Source organism: Puma concolor, chromosome B4, assembly GCF_028749965.1.
Source record: "Puma concolor isolate L17-30 chromosome B4, mPumCon1.1.hap2, whole genome shotgun sequence".
In the NCBI taxonomy this organism is placed as follows: Eukaryota; Metazoa; Chordata; class Mammalia; order Carnivora; family Felidae; genus Puma; species Puma concolor.
Window position 1 is genome coordinate 45817238 of NC_141673.1, and position 21584 is coordinate 45838821.

Genomic DNA, 21584 nt, shown 5'->3' on the forward strand with positions numbered 1-21584 from the left:
TTCTCTCTCTCAGAATATTCATCTAACCACAGGATGACAGACACATGATACAGTGAGACTGATTTCTGCTCATCTACAAGTCTATACAATTACTTATAGAGGAAATACCTCCTTAAAGAGACCAGCATGCTATGAATTACTTACTATTTAAAAGCTCAGTCTCATAGACTCAAAGAAATATATTCCCTATATTAACAATTTTGCTAGAATATCCCTGGTTCAGTTATGTGTATAATCTAGCTCAGTGAGAGTGGGAGTCAAAAGAAATTTAAGGAAAGACTGTAGAGGAGAAAAACCATTTCAGGGATGGACCTAGCGATGAGGAGCTCATTATCAACCTCTTGATTAGAAACACTGCTCAAAGACTTCTAATAAGCTGTTGTTTGTGTCATCCTGAGATGATAAATAAGCTTAACTAGGTATTTTTCTATTTAATTCATAAACTAGCTATCATGCAGAAAGAGGTACATATATTTATATAAATCCAAACCAAATTTTCTATGAATCATACTGCAACTCCAAAATTTTCTAATATTTATGTATAATCCCCTTGATTATTGAGCACTATATACTGTAAATGTTGCCAAACGTACTAAGCAAAGTCAGGTTCTCTCTGCAGCCACCCCATCCTATGGTGATATTTCCCTTCCCCATTTAGAATAAAAACAACAAAGTAAACATTAAGTTTAAAATACACAGTAGAGGGGCACTTGGGTGGCTCAGTCAGTTAAGCGTCCAACTTCAGCTCAAGTCATGATCTCATGGTTCATGGGTTCATGGGTTCATGGGTTCATGGTTCACGTTAGGCTCTGTGCTCACAGCTCAGTCTGGAGCCTGCTTCAGATTCTGTGTCTCCTTCTCTCCCTGCCCCTCCCCTACTCATTCTCTCATTCTCTCATTCTCTCTCTCTCTCTCAAAAATAAACATTAAAAAATAATTTTAAAAATACACAGAAGTAAAATTCCAACAAAATCTGAAGGATTAAGGAATATTGACATTCCCATTACCAATAAGGGCCAAATATGGTTTATATCCAAATCTGAAGAATCTGAAAACTATAATTAGTAGGTTCATTGGAGGCAATAGAGGTAGTGTATTAGACTATGTAATGGAAAATGTTTGTAGAACTAGACAGGACCTGTTTAAAATTTTAGCTCTAGCATCCACGAACTATGTAATGATGATCAAGTTTTTAAGCCCTTTGAGATCCCATTTCCTCACCTTAAAAATAGGGGAAATGATAGCAGCAAATTTCACTGCTCCTGACACACGTTTGGTGTTCAATAGGGTCCAACGTTGTTACTGTATTTTAATGAAAATATTCTGTGGCAAGAACTGCTAGTTGTCTACCAATGTCCAATCTCTTTGTTTTTTTTACTTTTAGAACCCTACATTTTCATTTCAACACATGGCTATATAGAATAGACTATATTTCCCAACATCCTTTGCACCTATGTGTAGCATGTAAGAAAGCTACGGTCAATGAAAATATTTTTTAATGTTTTATGTGTGACAGAATAACAAAAGATAATCCACATAGAGAACAAAGGAAGAAAACCTTTACTCCATGATCCTCATTCAGGAATATACATCAGAGCATTTCAATATAGTCTCAGTGCTGAGACCCTATGTCTGAAGGTTTAGATTCAGTGACTCTAAAGTAGTGCCCAGAAATGTGAATCTGAAAAACAGTCACTGGGTGATTCAGATATGCACCTATACTTTAAGAACCTCTGCTGTAGAACCTCCACAAAGTACCATACATCTAGAATATGAAAAGTAAATGAACATCAGTCAAATAATACATTGGCAACTCTTCAAACTGAACAACATTCATGCTATTCTAAAACAGCCAAACGATACCTGACTATAGAACACAGTATAAAAAGTTCCTTCTCATTTACCCTTTCTGAGTTTATTTTCTTTAATTATGAAAACTTTTGTTTCTTAATCCTTCTGTTTCCCACCCAGAACTTCAAAGTCTCTAATGGCATATTCTAGATTTCTTCCCATTGCGTTTGTGTGCACATTTGCCTGCAGAAGTGGATATCAGTAAGTGAAATGAGTCTTGACAAACCCTCTGTCACCTCTTGACAACGTCCAGGTTGGCTGCACACTTCCAGATGGAGTCACCTCCATAACTTCTATATAGTGTCATCAACCACCAAGTCATTCTTCTAAAGCAGTGATTCTCAAACAGCGGTAATTTGCCAGGGTACATTTGACAGTATCTGGAGACATTTTGGGTTGTCACAACCAGGGAGGCTACTGGCATCTAGCAGGTAGAGTCCAGGCTGCCAAACGTCTCATGATGCACAGGACAGACCCTCACAACTAGGAGCTATGCAGTCCGAAATCAACAATGTCAAGGTTGAGAAATTGTTCCAAATTTGAACAGGAAGGAACCCCTTCCCCTATAGATCTGTGCTTAGAATACCCAAAATACATTCTCTAAGAAGCATCTCACACCTAACTAGAAAATAATCTTCATGAATATAGAAACCATGTTTCTTGCACACATCCGTGTCTTCCCTATAGAGTTCAATCTTAACATCTGTGAGATAGGACAGTGGAACAGTGAGAAACACAGGCTCTGTAGTCAGATCACCTGAGCCTGGATCCCCTGCTCAAGCATTTAATACTGTATTACAATGGACAAGTTATGCCATCTCACTGATCCACTTATCTCCTAATCTGTAGATTATAAAAAATGTTGTGATGGAAACTTCCTAATTGCATTGTTATAAAGATTAAATTAGATAATCCATGCAAAATTCTTAAATCAGTATCTGAAAAATAATATAGGGTTAATAAAATAGTGAATGAATGATTTTTATGATGGTCCAACAGTGCAGAAAATCTCCTCTCTTCCATATTTTAACCTACATACCCTTTCCTCCACCCCTCCTTTAACCATAGTCTGATAACTAATAGGATATAACTTCACTTTTTATACGTAGACATAGATGATAGACATAGACATTTCTTCATTACTGGCTTAATTCTCCATGTCTTCAAATAACTTTCTCTCTCTGAGTTTTTCCTGAGAGCAATTCTTCCATAAACCTAAGAAGAGTCCGTCTTCCCACAAATGACAGAACCACAGAAAAACATCCTTCACACACATCTCACCTCCTCTAATAATGAAGTTCTAAGTCACTTGCATGATGCTGGTAAGCACAAGAAAAATAAATGTTACAAATTTTGCAACACTTTTCACAATGGCATTGTGAGGGGGTATTGAGATAAAATGACAACGCTTCTTGTCTTCCCCTATAAACAATCCTCCTTTGCAAACTATCTTTTTTTAAGGTGTGCCCACAAAGGTTCCCAATTTAACCTTCTGTGCTCTTTCTCTCATCACCCCATCCAGCCTTCTCACTGGTGGGACACCAACTTACTCTCATCTATATAGATGGCGATGCACCGAGTGTCCTTCTGTGCCGGCACTCTGATGCATACTTCGCTTCCATTATTTCTTTAAGCTTCTCAACAGCGGTAGAAAGCGTGTGTTGTTATTCCCATTCTACATAAGAAACTACAGTTCCAGTTAAGAAACCTGCCCTAGTAAATGGAGGAAATCCAAAATCCAACCCTGATAGCTAAATACCAATGCTATTTCCACTACCCTTTTTGCCCAGCCTTCACTTGACTCCTCTGTGGTCTCCTAGAAAACACACATCATGTAGAAGAATCCTTTCACTCTCGGGTGATTCTTTTACACGGGACTATTTTACTCACTTGTTCTTCACGTGGCCTCTCCCTACGAGAAGGGAAGGTAAAAGGGCTGCCTCGACCAGGAACATCTCTGATATTTCCACAGAGGCCCTTCTGATGGAATCTCTCATTTTGTAATGAATTACTGTGAGAAAAAAAAAAGCACTCTCCCATTCAGACAAAGTGATCCTGTTTCAAATGATTATTTTTCCCCATCTGAAATGCTAAGACACACTTCTGCATTAATTCTAGGCATGTGTGGAGATAACCTAACTTTCAGCCTGGCTTGCCATTTAAAAGATTTACATTTCATCAGAGAGACATGTATAATAAATTTGCCATATTAAAAAAAAAAAAACTCCGTATTTCTTCATTTTCTTTCACTGGCACAAGAGGAATGTGCAGTGTTAAGTTGGAGGGGAAGAAAGAATGAAATGCTTCTCTCCGGCCAATCCTCTATCTGCATCCAGAACTCTACAGAAAAGAGTTAGAGAAGGTAAGAGAGTAAGGGAAAGAAAATAGAGAAAAACTACCAGAAATAAGGGCATGGGACTGATGCACCTTCCCTCAGTCAAACCACCTAAAACTCTGAGGTTCTTTGATTCACTTTTATTTATTCCTTTGTCACCCAAACCAAGACACTCATTAAGACTGTTGGTTTTTCCTCCAGAAACATCTCATATCATCCATGCTTCAAATATTTACTGAGTGACTGCTATGAGCACAGAATTCTGCTATATACCATGGAGAATACACACACACACACACACACACACACACACACACACACACACACTATATATATGCTATACATATCATTTCTCCAAGTTGCTCCAGAATGTGTGTCTATGTGTGTATGTGATTATATGTATAACATAGTATAAGAGTGTGGTTTTCACCGACAACAGTTCTCACAGATCTTGCAATCTAGTGAGAAAAGATGTGCAGAAAACAACAAAATGAATTCATTAGGACAATGATCCAAAGAGAATTACAATTGAAGGGCAATTACAGTTCAAAGAAGGGAAGGAATCTAGCTGGGCAACACTTCATGAAGGAAATAAAACCTAAAACTGCCTAGAAGAACAGTTAAACTCTTGTGCTAGAAGAATTCTTCCCTGTCATACCAGTATTCTTGAAAAGTATAATTCAGGAATTGAAGCATAGCATTTCATAGAGTGATGTTTAAGAAAAGTTTCATTGTCATGTAAAAAAGAAATATGGACAGTCACTGTAGTTGCATTTACCAGGTCTAAATCTTCATCACCCATGCTCAGTCATGGCCTTCTGGTAAGCTTTCAAAACTACAGGCTTTCCCACCCTCCAAAATTTTGGGCACCTTCAAAGATGAAGATTTCTTTTTTTTTTAAATTAATTTATTTATTTTGAGAGAGACAGAGCATAAGTGGGGGAGGGTCAGAGAGAGGGAAAGAGAAAGGGTCCCAAGCAGGCTCTGTGCTACCAGCGCAGAGACCAATGCAGGGCTTGAACTCAAGAAACTGTGAGATCATGACCTGAGTAGGAACCAAGAATTGGATGCTTAACTGACGGAGCCACCCAGGGGCTCCAAAGATGAATATTTCTTAAACTTCATTGTAATCATACCATTTCCCTACCTTTTAGGGGGTCCTTATTTCTTCCCATTTTCAATCTAACCTGGTCTTTCTGGCCCCACTCTACCTATTTAGTTTCACATCCTGCAATGCCACTTTGCATCTTCCTTGGGATCCATCCTACTTGAAGACAAGTTTGGGAGCTCAACTGACTGGGTCTGAATGCTGGCTCTGCTACCATGAGCCACATAACCATGGGCAAGTTCAGCATTCCACCTCTTAGTGCCATACTTTCTTCATCTAGAAAATGGGAATAGTAATTAAATTAAATGATACTTAGAACAGTGTCCAGCAGCTGGTCAGTACTCCATATGGGATATCTGTATTTATCTAATGTTTTTGCTTAAGGATATACTTTCCCCCTTCTTGATAATGTCATACACTTTTCCTTTGAAAAACTACCACTCTAGGGTGGTTCAATGGTTAAGTGTCTGACTCTTGGTTTCAGCTCAGGTCATGATCTCACAATTCATAGGTTCAAGCCACACATTAGGCTGTGGGGTGACAGTGTAGGACCTACTTGGGATTCTTTCTCTGCCTCTCTCTCTCTCTGCCCCTCTCCTGCTTTCTCTCTCACACACACTCTCTCTCTCTCAAAATAAATAAATAAAAACAAAAAAAAATTTAAAGAAAAGAAAAACTACCACTCCCCAGATTCCATCTGCCCCTGATAGGTGTGTTGATGAAGGAACCCCAGTATTTACATCATCCCTGAAGGTGTGCACTCTAATCAGGAAAAAGAAATTGATCTCTTTCCTGAGAATTTGAGGACTATAGCTAAAACAATCCAATGAAAGTTCCCCCAAGAAGATTCTTAATTGGTATGCCATCTAGTTCCTCAAAGCTATCTTTCCCAAGACCTAATTATTTAATTCTTCATTTCTCTGAGCTGTCCAGAATCTTACCATTGATTTTCTCTTTTGCCTAAGTTTTCCTGAGTGACTTTCAGATATTTGCAACCAACTACCTAATATATTAATCTTCTCACTCTGAAGACAACCCCATGGTCATTCCTTCTTTGAACACTCCCTTCATCTCACAAGGAAGGCTCTCTAATTTGCTTTCCATATACCCATATCCACCCATCCCTCAAGACCCAATACTTTTCAATAATTATCTATGCCCTCATTGATATCCTACTCTGTTCTTCTTCAACATCTACTCTGTTCTTCTTCTACATCTAACATGCCACTGAATTTGCCTTTCCTTTATAAAATACTGCCTTGTGCCATCCATTGTATGGTAGTGTACTTACCTTGCCTCATCATTTGGCTTCTAAACCTTTTATAAATAAAATCTATATCTTATGCCTCGGTTTATATGCAGTATTTAACATGATGCTAAGTCCAAAGAAGACACTGAGTATCTATTATCTTACTAATTAAAGTTAATCCAAAAAATTTAGAATTTTTCCTCTCCTTGTCACTCAAAGCCCTACATCTAAAGTGAACTTATGAATTCAGCTCAGTCCATTCGCTTTGATCTCAATATGCCATAATTTTCCAAATATCAATAAATCATTATTGAACACAATTGCTCAATATAGATTTGCAAATGGATGAAAAAATGCTTTTCCATGATTTTAGGAAATATAGCAAGAAATAAATCATTTTCAGTACCATGTGAACAGTACATATGGGTAGTGATTGGTTTTAGGTATTTACCAGTTCCTCCCCAAATCAAACCTAATCAGAAAGCAGCATCTCATAGACTCCGTGAATTTCCTTTCTGCCATCTGGTCTGAAAAGGAAGTCAAGAAACATTAAGTAGGTGGCAGTGGCTAAGGACAGACAGTACAATTAGCACTTTTGATGTCGTCTTCTACTCTGAATATTCAGTTTTATCTATCAAACTGAATACAAAGGCCTTACAGGCCTTCCTTTGATTCTTTAGCAAAGAATATTTCTCTTTAATTCTTGCAAGTTCCACCTCCAGAAATATGAGTACATCTTAACCAAATATCCCATTTAATCTTCCTGAAATTTGATTTTAAGTCCTATAAATATCACTTGAATCTGAGTAACATCAACTTTTAGAATATGATTTTGTTTCATCATTTGTTTTGGACCATGGCTACCCGGAGATTCTTCTCTAGACTACAGCATATTTTGTGTCTGAAACTAGATGCAGAAGTTTGGCTATTTTTTCATGTCAGACACAATCTAAGTGATGGTACCTGTTTGCCCTACGTCCAATTACTGCCTGCTCCCTGATCCTTAGGAAAGTTGATCTAAACTGGCATGGCAACCTTGATCAAACAGGAAAACAGATCTTGGTCAGGTTAATAATGGAAAAAAGGAACTGAGAGTCTTTTAGTAATGATGATAAGACATTTTATATTATCCCCATGCTTTTACGGAAAGCTCCTGATATGATCTGAAGCCCTCCCAAGCTCAAATCCTTTAATGGCTTCCTCTGCTTAAAGGATAAAATCAAAACTCCTTAACATGACATACAAATCCCTTCACGATCTGGACCCTGCATAAATCTCCAAACTCATCTCTTACCACTTCCCTCCTCAATATTACGCAATATTCTGCCTACCTCTCTCAGATGATAAAGGCTGGGCCAAAACAGTCCTTTAAAGTAAAAGTCCTAAAGAACTAGAAGGAAAAAGAAGAGGGAAGATAAAAATAATGATAATAACGGTAATTAATCTGAAGTTAGAAGGAAAGTAGACAGCAAAGAAAAGAAAAACTCTTATATTATTAGATTATATGGTATTACTTGAATACATGGAGACCATATCTAAGAGATAACGGAATTGGTGGCCTCTGCCGTGAAAATCCCAGCAGGAAGACTGGGGCAAGGAAGATCATGGCCAAATCACCGCCCTCCTCTCTACCAAAGACAGAAGTGGACCTCGCTATGTACCATGCAGTCCATCACACACATTATCAAGAATAAACATACTACAACTATGGATACTCTACACTGACTATTCTGCTTTGTATGTTTGGTTTTTACTTTAAGCTCTTCCTTTAGCTTCTATTAGCCTCTTCACTATGTAGACTCTTAAACCTCAGGACAGTTGATAAATTGTGGATTGAATATCAAAACCCATTATCATCCATCATTGAATTTACCATCAGCCCAGGCCAGCCACCAGGGGATGGATATTTGCTGAGGCACACTCCACTACACCAACATCCCAATGGAAACTTTGGGGCAAGAGAGTTCTATAAGCTCCTCCATTAACTAAATTCTGCCTACTCAGTTCACTCCCTCTTCTGTTAACATGTCCCTTCAGTCTACCATTCCACCCTCTATGTAAGTAATTCTTCTTATCAACAGCTCTTTTCCTTTACACAAACCCCAGACACCCACCGCTTCTGCCCACATTCTTATCCTTATTTAGATCTGTTCTCATCAGAGCCTCAGAGCTAGAGAGAGACATGAGTACCTTCCTAGCTCCTCCACACACATATTTACACACTATTCCTCCACTTCCATAAAAAAAAAAAAAAAATTCTCTTCTTTTGGAGTTCATGGCTTTCACTAATCCTTGTCCACACCTAGGCATCCAGGTGTTACTCACACTTTGAGAGTCTGAAACCCGGCATACAGTTTTCTTGCCTACATTCTCCAGGATTACCCACTCAGTGTTCCTGATATTTGTTCTAATATGGCCTCACTGTTACCTAATCCCTGTTCCCTCAAGTGACTGTATCTTCAAATCCTCTTCATCCATCCAACTTTGCAATAGCAGGCTTAAAACCCCTCCAATTTATCCTGAAATCTGAAACACTTCTTTCTATCACAGATCATCTTTCTGTCTTACCCACTTTATCATTCCAGTCCTACTTTTCATTCTCATGGTGATCTCTATTTTTCAACTGTCCCAGTCCATTTTCCATGAATATCACTCCCATTGTGGGTTCTCTTGCCTTTCTGTATCTCTGGACACCGTGGCCTGTGATCTCAACAATGCTTTTATTATCAATACCTTATTGTTACCCTCTTGACTGCTGGCTATGTGTGCCTCATCAGTCTCCCAGGCTGAATCTCCTCACATCTGCTTTCTCTATTCCTGTTCCTGGGTTTTTAAACTTGCAGAAACGTACAAAACAGTATTGGCTATTTCCTCTACAAAGACAAGCCATTCAACATCAAGTAGTCATTGGCGACTGTATGGAAACATTTTTGTTCTCTTCCTCTAGATTCAGCAATCCTGTACCCAAAAATTAACTGCAGTAGGCTCTGCATAGATGTATTGTGTTATCCATTCCTTAACTAGCACTATTAAAAACAGTCTACAATCACTGCATGCATTTCTTTATTCTACAGAACTTACCAGCTCTGTTCCTACCACACTAATGAAATTTAAGAGGCTCATCAATTAAATTATTTTTCTTTTTAAGTTCTCAAACTCCTTGGCTCTAATAAACTCCTGACCTAGCCACATAGCTTGCTGACAAGACTGCAGACCTAACTGGAATGACCCAAACTTGGCTCAAACGTATCTCTCATGCAGCAGAGGTGAGCTGGGTGTTATAATCCCAAGACAGGCACCCATAAGGCAGCCAGCCTACATCCACCCAGCTGGCAAGCCCAGCTATCATCAGACACTCAACAGCAATCAGAGACTTTGCTTTCCTGATAGAGGACAGAGACAATCCCTGGTCTTTCAGTGTATAAAAGCCACCTCATTTCTCCTCCCCTGCACTAGATTCCCCAGAGCCTAGACTGCACTGGATTCAGTTCCCTGCTTGGCAGTAAATCTTTGCCCTCAGTACCCAACTCTCTTTATCAACACTTTTCACCTACATATTTCTACAGAGTTCCTAAAAACTAATGATCTCTGTATTGTAAACGTTGCTATTTATATTTCAATTTTAGTAAAAATTACTTTTCACAAATTTTCATGTTTTACATATTAAAGAAGATTTTGGAAAAACCTGACATTTTGACTTCTCTGAAGGGAGTTTACTCGTTTAGATGTTCAATGGACTTTCATTGAGTACCTATCATTTTCTACATACAATAGGAAGTGCTGAATCTTACAAAGATGAGTAAGATATGGCACCAGCCTTCAAAACGTTCACAGTCTAGGGGCACCTGGGTGGCTCAGTCATTTAAGTGCCTGACTCTTGATTTCAGCTCAGGTCATGATCTCATGGTTCGTGAGTTTGAGCCCCACCTTGGGCTCTGTGCTGGCAGTGTGGGAGCCTGCTTGTTCTCTTTCTCTCTCTCTCAAAATAAATAAATAAACATTAAAAAAAGGTTCACAGTCTAGAGGAGCAAAGAGGCTGGCAAAAAAATGACTATGAACAATGAGATAATGACTATAAGACACGAGTTTACAAAATATTCCAGGAGTAGAGAAGGGAAGATGACTATCTCTTGTTGGGGTCATCAGGAAGCCTCTATATATATCCCTAAATTTACTGTAATCCAACTCTTTTGTTGTTACTATTTCTTTTTCTTTCTCTATGGACACTTATTACATAATATTCATAATGCAATCTAAACAGAATGTTTAATGACAAAATGACTCCTACTATTTATATGAATTTTTTTAACTGGAATATATGCTTACAGCATATTAACCTACACTTGCACTTTTCTTGTTAAAATGAGACCTAAGTTTTACTTTCTTCTTTTTTTTTTTTTTTTTTTTATTTACATAGGCTTCACACCCCGCATGGAACCCAATGTGGGGCTTGAACTCATGATCCTGGGATCAAGAGTTGGATGCTTAACCAACTAAGTCACTGAGGTTCCCCAAGCTTTATTTTTCAGTAGGAAACTACACAAAATGATTCCATGTTTTAAGTGTGTATATACAATATAATCCCTAGAATTCTAGAATCAGAAACGTCCATATGTATGTATGTGTATACTTTCCTGGGTGTGGATATTCATAATATACATCACTACTGTAAATTTTGTGTATCCTTCCTGCTGTAGTCAGTCCACACAATAATACTAAAAAATATGTTTGTGGCACTTGTAGATTTTTCCCAGCATCTGTTCTCTACAAACTCTTTTTTGCAAGATGCCCTCCCATTCATGAGGTGAAGCAGAAGATGCCATGTTCCTATGATATGACTCCACATGTCCACTCTCTAGACACAGTTATCACATATGATCACATGACTCAAACAGGGGCAATTAATAACAGTCCCTATGAGTTTGGGAATTTGTAAAGTTCACTTTCCCTCTTGGGTCCTCCATAGCAATATGCAAAACTTGGGAACTTTTGGCTGCAATATTACACCACAGTAATCAAAGAACAGAAGAAGTCTGTCCACAGAGAGTAAAGCAAAGCAGAAGAAGCACTGATGAGGACCTGCCATAGGATTCCCAAGATTCCCACAGTGCTCCAAGTCCCAGGTGTATTCCCTGGGATGCCTTGAGATATCCCAATACCCTTCTAATACATGTTACTTTGTTCTTAAGCTCAAATTGAGTTTTTATAACTTGATAATTAAAGAATGCTGACAAATAAAAATTTATATATCCAGTTATAATACGATGAACACATCATTTGGGCAGTGTAAATTGTGCATCTAAGAGACTGGCCAACAAAAATGAAAACTCTCGTTAGTTGTCATAGCCAATTCAGAATACATTGAGAATCTGGAGGACAGAAACTATGGAGTTTTTATTACCTTAAACCTTAAAGTCATTCTTGAGTCTTTGCTCTCCTGGTTCCCCAGTGTTTCCTTTTTCCTATCTTTTGTCCCTCACCAAATCCTATCAATTCTTCCTTCAAACTGCCTTTCATATCTACACTATCCTATCCATTTATAACTACTCTAGCCCAGAGTTTCTTAGGGAAATGGGCCCCCAACCCCAGTCTCTTTGTGTCCACATATTTTGCATGTTTTCCTCAGGCAGATAATAAAAATTATACATGTCATGACTCCAGCTTTTAAATTTTCAGTAGCTCTTTAAAAAATTATTTGTTTTGAGAGAGACATGAGCAGAGGGGGGAGGTTCAGAGAAAGAAGGGGACAAAGGATCCAAAGCAGGCTCTGCACTGACGGCAGAGAAACTGATGTGGGGCTCAAACTCACGGACTGCAAATCATGACCTGAGCCAGTCAGATGCTCAACCGACTAAGCCACCCAGGCACCCCTTAAATTTTCAGCAGCTCTTATTGTTAACTGAACAAATCTTAAAACTTATCCAGGCATCAAGCTCTTTCACAGTCTAGTTTCCATCTATCTCTCAAATTTATATATCCCTACTCCCTTCTAGGACTTCTGAATATATCATCAATTTAATTGTCATCATCAGAGTAAAATGTGTCAGGCACTGTGCTTATGATTTTATAAACATAATCTTCTGAAATACATATAACAACTGTGATGGTTTCAAATTAGCCTGCAAAATCTCTGGCACTACTCCCATTGAAAGATGGAGTCTATATTCTCCTTGCTAGAATCTGAGCCAACTTAAGTTTGTCACTAAGTCAGTGCACTAAAAGTAACACTGTTTAACTTCTTAGGCTGGGTAAGACAGCTTCCGCCTTATTAAAAGGAAGAGGGAAAAAAAAGATGGTGACTAACACAATCTATGTAACCACTTACAATGAGGTGAACAGGCAGTGCAAATCTCTTGGTACATTCACCTTTGGAGGCCTGAATCACCAGTAACAAGTTTGACAACATTAGGCCACCATGCTGCTAGGTGGCTCAGATCACATGGAGAGACCACTCACAGATGCTCCAGAGGAGAGCCCCCACTGAGGGCCCAGAAACAGTGAACATCAAGTAAATAGACACTCAGTAAAGATGCCCCCCGATGATTCTGGCCCACGGCTGCCAAGTCACTCCTGCCATCAAGCCCTTCCAGCTGAGACCCTGCAGAGTAGAGAGGAGTCCTTTACTGCTCTGTACTGTCCATACTTAAGACCCCAAGAATCCATGGCCATAAGAACTGGTTATTTTTTCATTGCTAAGTTTCAAAGTGATTTCTAATTTAGCTATATCAGTTGGGACCAATTTTAGTACCTGAAAGTAGGGTACTGCCATAGCAAAAGACTTAAAACATGTGGCACTGGCTGTGGGACTGGGCTGTGAATAAAAGTGAAAGATCCTTGAGAGTATCCTGCCACAGAAGCTTTATGACTTTTAAGGAAGGTGTTGGTGACAGCTTGAAGGATGTTAAGGCAAATGGTATTGGAAGCTAAAGGAAAGGGGGCCTCTGTTATGCAGTAGAAGAAACTCTGGCAACACTGCTACCTGTGATGCTACAGAAAATAAGAAATATAACTATTGAACTATATTTTCTAGCTAAGAAGACTTTCAACCAAAAAGTGCCACCAGCTTCTTCTCCCTGGCCATAAAAAATCCAAACCTGGAGAGATGAGCTTAAGAACAAACTGTCTAGGGGCGCCTGGGTGGCGCAGTCGGTTGGGCGTCCGACTTCAACCAGGTCACGATCTCACGGTCCGTGAGTTCAAGCCCCGCGTCGGGCTCTGGGCTGATGGCTCAGAGCCTGGAGCCTGTTTCCGATTCTGTGTCTCCCTCTCTCTGCCCCTCGCCCGTTCATGCTCTGTCTCTCTCTGTCCCAAAAATAAATAAACGTTGAAAAAAAAAAAAAAAAGAACAAACTGTCTAGTTTCCAAGTAAAATGTGGAATAGGAAAGAGCTAGGACTTACTGAGCTTGAAATTAGAACTCTTTCTCCTTCTCGGCTTCTCCAGATGGTGAAAGATTCTCAAAGTAAGAAATGGACTCTGGGGCGGGGCGGGGCCAGGGGGGTGGTGACAGAAATACAGGTCACTTTTAGCAAAATGTGATCTAAAGATGAAGCCAAGGATGCAACTTCAGGAACTGTTAAGATGTCAGATACTTTTAAAGTGATGCTCCTCAGACCTCTTCAAAAAGACAAAAGTCTTAAACTTTTTTTAAGTTTATTTATTTATTTTGAGAATGAAAGAGAGCACACACGCACACATGTGCACACAGACACACACACGCACTCAGCTCAGTGTGGAGCCTGACGCAGGGCTCCAGTCCATGACCATGAGATCATGACCTGAGTCGAAATCAAGAGTTGATCACTCAACCGACTGAGACACCCAGCTGCTCCAAAACAAATGTTTTCTAAGGACCTTAAGTGTGTTCCTTATAAACCTCTGTTCAGTAATAGAGCATCCAAGAATGTTATGAGAATTATTATGCAAAGCCTCACAGTAAACAAAGGCTCATATTAAAGAGACCTGTGGTATAGTTTTGTCTAACGGAATAGATATAACTTGATACACAATAAGTCAAGTTTTAAAAAAATAATTATACCTTTTTTGACTTTTTGACTTTCTTTTGACAAAAGAAAAATAGGCCTTTGGACCCCCAGCTTTTTACTGATAGGAAGCAAGCTGAGAAAGCTATTCAATTTCGAACACAGACTAATTTTTCATTTAAAAAGAAAAGATGCCTTAAAAAGCAAAACTGAGAGTCCAAATGATGGGCCAACTTCCCAGAAGGACAATTCAGCATTGAGTCATAATTTTAAAATTGCCAACATGTTCCCAATTGGATTTCAGAACTGCTATGGACCAGCAACTGCTATGTCCTCCCATTTTCTCCATTCTTGAATGGAAAGTTCTATTGAAATAATAATATTCCCATCTTATCATTGTCTGTTGGGGGAGAGAAGATAGATAACATGTCTCTTTAGTAAACAGATCTTCAGAGCAAGAGAAACCATGCACAAGAAACCAAACCCCAATAGTCTCATCTACACCTAGACCTAAATTAGCTGTTGAGATCCTGGACCTCAGACTTTAGACTAATAATGTAATGCAATGAGTGATTGTATTTTGTATGTGGGATGAATATAAATAATTTGTGGTCAGAGAGAAGACTTTACTGATTTTAAACTATGTCTACAAATGCTCTGACATTCCCTATCAAGAAGTGGGATATATGCCCTCTTCTAGCAAATCAGAACCATCCTTAGTGACTTATCTGTAACCATTAGAATGCAGCAGAAGTTCTGATGTTTATGACCATAATAACCATACACTATTTCCCATAGATATCCTGTACATATCCCTACCTCTTTGTCTTTTCTTAGTTAACATTTCCTACCAAGGATTATATGCACACATCATCTGCTTCTCTAAGACCAAACCTTTATTCAGAGTCATATTAAATCCTATCTCTTCTAGGAAGCACATCATTAGACTCCAACCTTAGCAATTTCTCCCTCTTCTAAATGGTCTTGAACTTATTTTCTGCAACTTTCCTTTCACAGTTAGTGAATGCCAGTATCACTAGTTCACAATTAGTTGATTTATTGCTTTTCTGGCACATATTCCTTGGCTAGTCTCTTGAATTATGCCCCTAGACAAGGGTTGAAACTCCAAATGCCTGCAGAATGAAAGCAGGTAATCTATGATAGTGAAATTGACACAATGCAAAAGAACAAAAGTGGTCTGGATTAGGTTACACTGGAAAGCAAATGTGCCATGTAAATGAGTCAGCCACCATCCAGGTACAGCACATTGATTTTCTTCAAAACAAATATTACTACCTGACACACATTTATTTGTTTATTGTCACTCTCTCCATATTAGGATGCAAGTTCCCTGAGAGTAGGAACTTTGTTGCTTTGTTTGCTGCTATATCACCAAAGCCTAGAACAGAGTCTAGACTACCTGACAATCAGTAAATATTTGCTGAAGGAATAAATGAGTGAACCATTATTGCCAAGTGGGAAGTGAGCCCAATGTCACAAGATCTTGCCATTGTTCAAGAGAAGCCAGAAGCAATTTTATGTGCAATCTCTCTACTTCTAAATTTCAACAATTAATTACAGAAATCCTAAGCCATTTTGGAGATGGGTAAACAAAGTACGTCCACCAGCTTGAATTCCATCTGAAAGATGCACCATGTGACCATTGTACTAGAAGGATCTTAAGAGTCTTTTACCCTTCTAATTACTTAGGATAGTGCCTTGCAAAATGCAGACAACTTGAGAAGCAAATGATGATGCTTCAAAGATCACACTTCAGGCACTGTTGCGATTCAGCTGTAAATTATTAAGATGCTGCTCAAGTTACTCTTTCATATCTCAAAGAAAACTGCATCAGCTTCTGATCCAAAATGACCACGTGGACTTCACATGACTATTCCACACTCAAGATCTTAAGGCTAAACTTCACTCCTTCCAGCTGTTAAGAGTTCAGAAATGTGATTACTATGTGCTTATTTTCCTTCATGCAGTGAAGATAAAATAAACTGGATATCCAAGGGGTGACAGGAAAAAAAGAAGCAGGTTTTAAACTGTATTTCCACAGTTGATAAATAGGGGTTCCCAGGGGCAATTTTGTTTTCCTTTTTATTATCCTTAGTATTTTTAGATTATACAATCTAAAATTTTATTTCAGTTGACCCTTTCATGCTCTCTGGTAGCATGTTTTATCTTTTCTACATAAAAATTATTAAGTAGGAATTTTAAAATGTTTACTAATTACTTGGATTCTTAACTCTAATAAAAGTCACATCTAAATAATTAGAGTGTGTCTGGTTTTAAATATGGGTCACTTAGCAACAAGCTTAATTGTGTAGGGCTGAGAATACTTTTAAGATGCTTTAAAGAAAACATACTGGAAGAAAACAGTTCCAGTATGCCCTGTGCTGCAAGCTGATGCACAGCAAGCCAATCATCAACTTTTGAAGACGTCAAAGTAAACGAGATGTCTTGGTGTTCCTTTTCTGTGTGTGGTCCAAGATGAACAGCCTTGAAGGAATCATCAACAAACATCAGAGGAACTCAACATAACAAATGAGTATAAATCCAAAAGAGTAAAATGTCTTCTGGCCCTCCAGAGCCAGCATTTAGGACCTAATTTTAATGATTATGTAGATTAATTCACTATACGCAGCTCTTCAATAATGGCATTAATTTTTTATGCAGGCTGATTTTATTTTTTAAATAGGTTCCACAGTGATGTATATTTAAAATAACCCTGAGAAAAATTTATTTATATAAACCCATTTTTCAAAGTTTAGGTTGTTATAGACCTATGAACTTCTTACAGAATAAGAGTATAGATTTCTATTCACCTCTTTTGTTACATTTAAGCAACACTGAATACAATGGCCAGTGGATGGGGAGAATCATTGCTTGGATTCTTTCACAGACATACAGCTGAAATGATGAAACAGAGTTCCTAAGGCACAAGGAGGGAAAGCCCAAAATTTGGGATCAGACCAACAAAAGTTTGTCTTACAGCTCTACCCCTTGTTTAATTTTTGACTCTGGGTAAGCTACTTAATCTCTTTAAACCCCAATTTACTTTATTCATCCAGAAAAAGAGAATCATAATACCTTGCTTTAGGGGTGACATAAAAATCAAAACAGATGCATATTTATTGTGTAAGCCATTGAAATGAGGAGGAAGTTGTTAATTCAGCATGGCCTGACCTGGCCCGACTAGTACAACACAATAGTATGCAAAAAAATGCTTAGAACACCATGCTGTCACAAATGATAGTTATCATGCAGAGTCCAATTGATTCCTTTTATAAATTAAATGCAGAGCATGAATTTTCTAGGTTTCCTATATATCATGCTCCCCTAAGAACGTATTTCTATACACTTGGGTGTTACAGACTAAGAGAAGCTTTATACCCTACAGAAATTCTAGCACACTTGCAGAAGAATTCATGTACAAAATATTCACTAAGCATTGTTGTTAATATTTGAAAACCAGAAACATTAAAATGTTTGTCTACAGGAGGATGACAAATTTTGATATCTTCATTCAAACAATCTATTCAGATAAACCACAAATCATAACTTTAGGTAAAAACTAAAATGAAATAAAAATAAGTTGCAGAACTATGTATAATATAAACCACTTATATGAAAGTGTAAAGCATTGCATCCATATATAGAGAAATATATATACATACTTGATAATCATATGGTAACATGCACAGAAATGGCAAACATCAAACTCAGGACAGGAGATATCTCTAAGGGAGGAGGCAAGGCAATGAGATCAGGCAGGTGTACACAGAGGACTTCAACTCTATCCAAAGTGTTTTACTTTCTCAAAAACTAAATAAGACTAGAGCAAAGATGGTAAAATGTTCAGATTCTCTAGAGCCAGCAAGTAGGCATGTGGAGTTTATTGTATTATTCTTTCCATTTTCTGGATATCTGAAATATTTCACAATAAAAGGCAGCAGGATTCCCAGTCATATAAGTAAAGACAAGCAACTTCCCCAAAACAAACAACAGATGTTTCAGAAATACTCAGAAGATGAAGAGGGACAGGGATGGTGGAGGTGGGAGAGGTGGTAAATGGGATAAAAAGGGCTGGGTATGGAAGAAACAGTCCTCTCTGACTCTTTGAAATTTACCCCTAACGGTTAACAAAAGAATTCAGCTACATAAGATTTAAAGAGGATAAAAATGATTAACTGTTAATCCAGAAATCAGATTACTATACAGTGTATACAGTATCTAAAAACATATTTAAGTTTAAAATACTTACTGCAACCCCACTCTTGGTGGTAGTTTCTTTGTATGTGAAGTTGCAAATTGCCCAGGCTAAATAATATGTAGACATGAGAGGGGTCTGTGAAAAGTGATCCGTAACCCATCCATCTTCCTCAAACACGGAAGTTTCCACTGGCATATTGGATAAAGATAAATAGGTTGCTTGATGCTTGATGCTAATTTTGAAAGTAGCCTTGTATATTGGCTCATCAAAACAAGGAAATGCCTTTCTGGCATGTGTAGGCGAAAACTGAGTAACACCAAGGAACCTGGAAAAAAGAAAATGACATTCTCAATTACATTTATGGCTTGAGTTAAGTTATGCCCATTTTACATGCTTCTGCTGATAAAATAATATATTTTTGCCAAATCACAAGTTCTGAACTGAACTGAAGTTCATGAATAGCACGAAAGTACAATCCATGTATATTTCCCCAACAATAAAATTCCTTCAGGGAAGTTTTTGTCTCAGTTGAGATACATTCTCCAAACCCAGACCAGTGCTTACTAGACAAAATATGACACTTTACAGAAAAACAACTCGTTGCCATCACATTGAAAAATACTTGGAAATAATGGTTCTCCTTTTTAGTATGCCCCCCATTTTCTCTTCTAAAGCTGTATAAGTAAAGACAGTAAAACCAAAATCTGATGTTGTCATCAGATACACGTAGAACAGACCATCAGTGGGAAACATCTGTGCCCTCAAACTTCAGCAAGACACGATCTGATTTTGTAAGAACTTTGAAACCTGACAAAACTTGGTTGAAATTCTGGCCTCACAACATTCTCAGCTGTATCATCCTGGATGATTACTAAATTTCCCTAAGGTATAGGTGTTCATCGCTTGAAAGGAAATAATCAAACATAACTTTTAAAAAATATTGTAAAGTGTGCAATACTTTTTACAGGAGAAGCGTGTAAAGCATCTATCACTGTAAAAGATGAAGAGCAACCATCAGACAGCTAATAAATGGCAGCCAGCCAATAAGTGATATTGATTCACAATATCTTTAACTTCACTTGAGCCTTTTGACACGTGTTTATATTGAATGACCCAGAGAATATTAGTTTTTACTACCCATATATTTATTACCTAAATTATAACTTTGATATTATTATGTTAATATAATACAAATTAATATAATAAATATAAACATGTCAATGTGTGCTCATGTGTATATATCTATATAAATTTATATAAATCTTTAAGTTTTCAGATCAAGCTTGCATCTCATTAAAACTCTAGCTAGAAGCACCCTCTACATTCTTTCAGTTGTAGTTACAAACTAAGAACCTTAAGGAAACCTTTTTTTTTTAAAAAGGAGACCATTATTTATGAAAACATTCATGACACGAGTCAATTAAACTTTTCTGATAATACTAGTTATAAAACTCGATATAAGGCAATTAAATATCGGACTTCATAAAACGTTACTAAGTGGAAAATGGAAAAAAGAGTCTCTTTAACAAATGGTACTGGGACGGGCTCTGTGCTGGCAGCTCGGAGCCTGGAGCCTACTTCAAATTCTGTGTCTCCCTCTCTCTCTGCTCCTCCCCCGCTCAGGCTCCGTCTCTCTCTCCTTCAAAAATAAACAAAAACAGGGGCGCCTGGGTGGCGCAGTCGGTTAAGCGTCCGACTTCAGCCAGGTCACGATCTCGCGGTCCGTGAGTTCGAGCCCCGCGTCGTGCTCTGGGCTGATGGCTCAGAGCCTGGAGCCTGTTTCCGATTCTGTGTCTCCCTCTCTCTCTGCCCCTCCCCCGTTCATGCTCTGTCTCTCTCTGTCCCAAAAATAAATAAACGTTGAAAAAAAAAATTTTTTTTTTAAATAAATAAATAAATAAACAAAAACATTTTAAAAAAATGGTACTGGGAGAACTGGACAGCAACACGCAGAAGAATTAAACTAGACCACTTTCTTACACTATTTACAAAAATAAACTCAAAATGGATGAAGGACCTGAATGTGAGACAGGAAACCATCAAAACCCTAGAGGAGAAAGCAGGAAAAAACCTCTTTGACCTCAGCCACAGCAATTTCTTACTCGACACATCTCCAAAAGCAAGGGAATTAAAATAAAAAATGAACTATTGGGACCTCATCAAGATAAAAGGCTTCTGCACTGCAAAGGAAACAGTCAACAAAACTAAAAGGTAACTGATGGAATAGGAAAAGATATTTGCAAATGACATATTGGATACAGGGATAGTATCCAAAACCTATAAAGAACTCAGCAAACTCCATACCCAAAAAACAAATAATCCAGTGAAGAAATAGGCAGAAGGCATGAATAGACACTCTTCCAAAGAAGACAACCAGAAGGCCAACAGACACACGAAACGATGTTCAACATCACTCCTCATCAGGGAAATACAAATCAAAACCAAACTGAGTTATCACCTCATACCATCAGAGTGGCTGAAATGAACAAATCAGAAGATTATAGATGCTGGCGAGAATGTGGGGAAATGGGAACCTTCCTGCACTGTTAGCGGGAATGCAAACTGGTGCTGCAGAGGTTCCTCAAAAAATTAAAAATATAACTACCCTATGACCCAGCAATACCACTGCTAGGAATTTACCCAAGGGATACAGCAGTGCTGATACATAGGGGCACATGAACCCCAATGTTTATAGCAGCACTAATAGCCAAATTATGGAAAAGACCTCAATGTCCATCAACTGATGAATGGATAAAGAAGATGTGGTTTATATACACAATGGAATACTACTTGGCAGTGAGAAAGAATGAAATCTGGCCATTTGTAGTAATGTGGATGGAA

General features: G+C 38.1%; 1 protein-coding gene across 1 annotated transcript in view; it reads right to left on the reverse strand.

Annotated features, from left to right (window-relative positions):
• The window catches only part of TRHDE (thyrotropin releasing hormone degrading enzyme), a 396068-nt gene that overhangs the window by 362408 nt on the left and 12076 nt on the right, over positions 1-21584 (reverse strand). The window contains exon 2 of the mRNA XM_025926745.2: positions 18795-19068. Within this exon, the coding sequence (XP_025782530.2) occupies positions 18795-19068 (274 nt within the window). The remainder of the gene's footprint in view (positions 1-18794; positions 19069-21584) is intronic.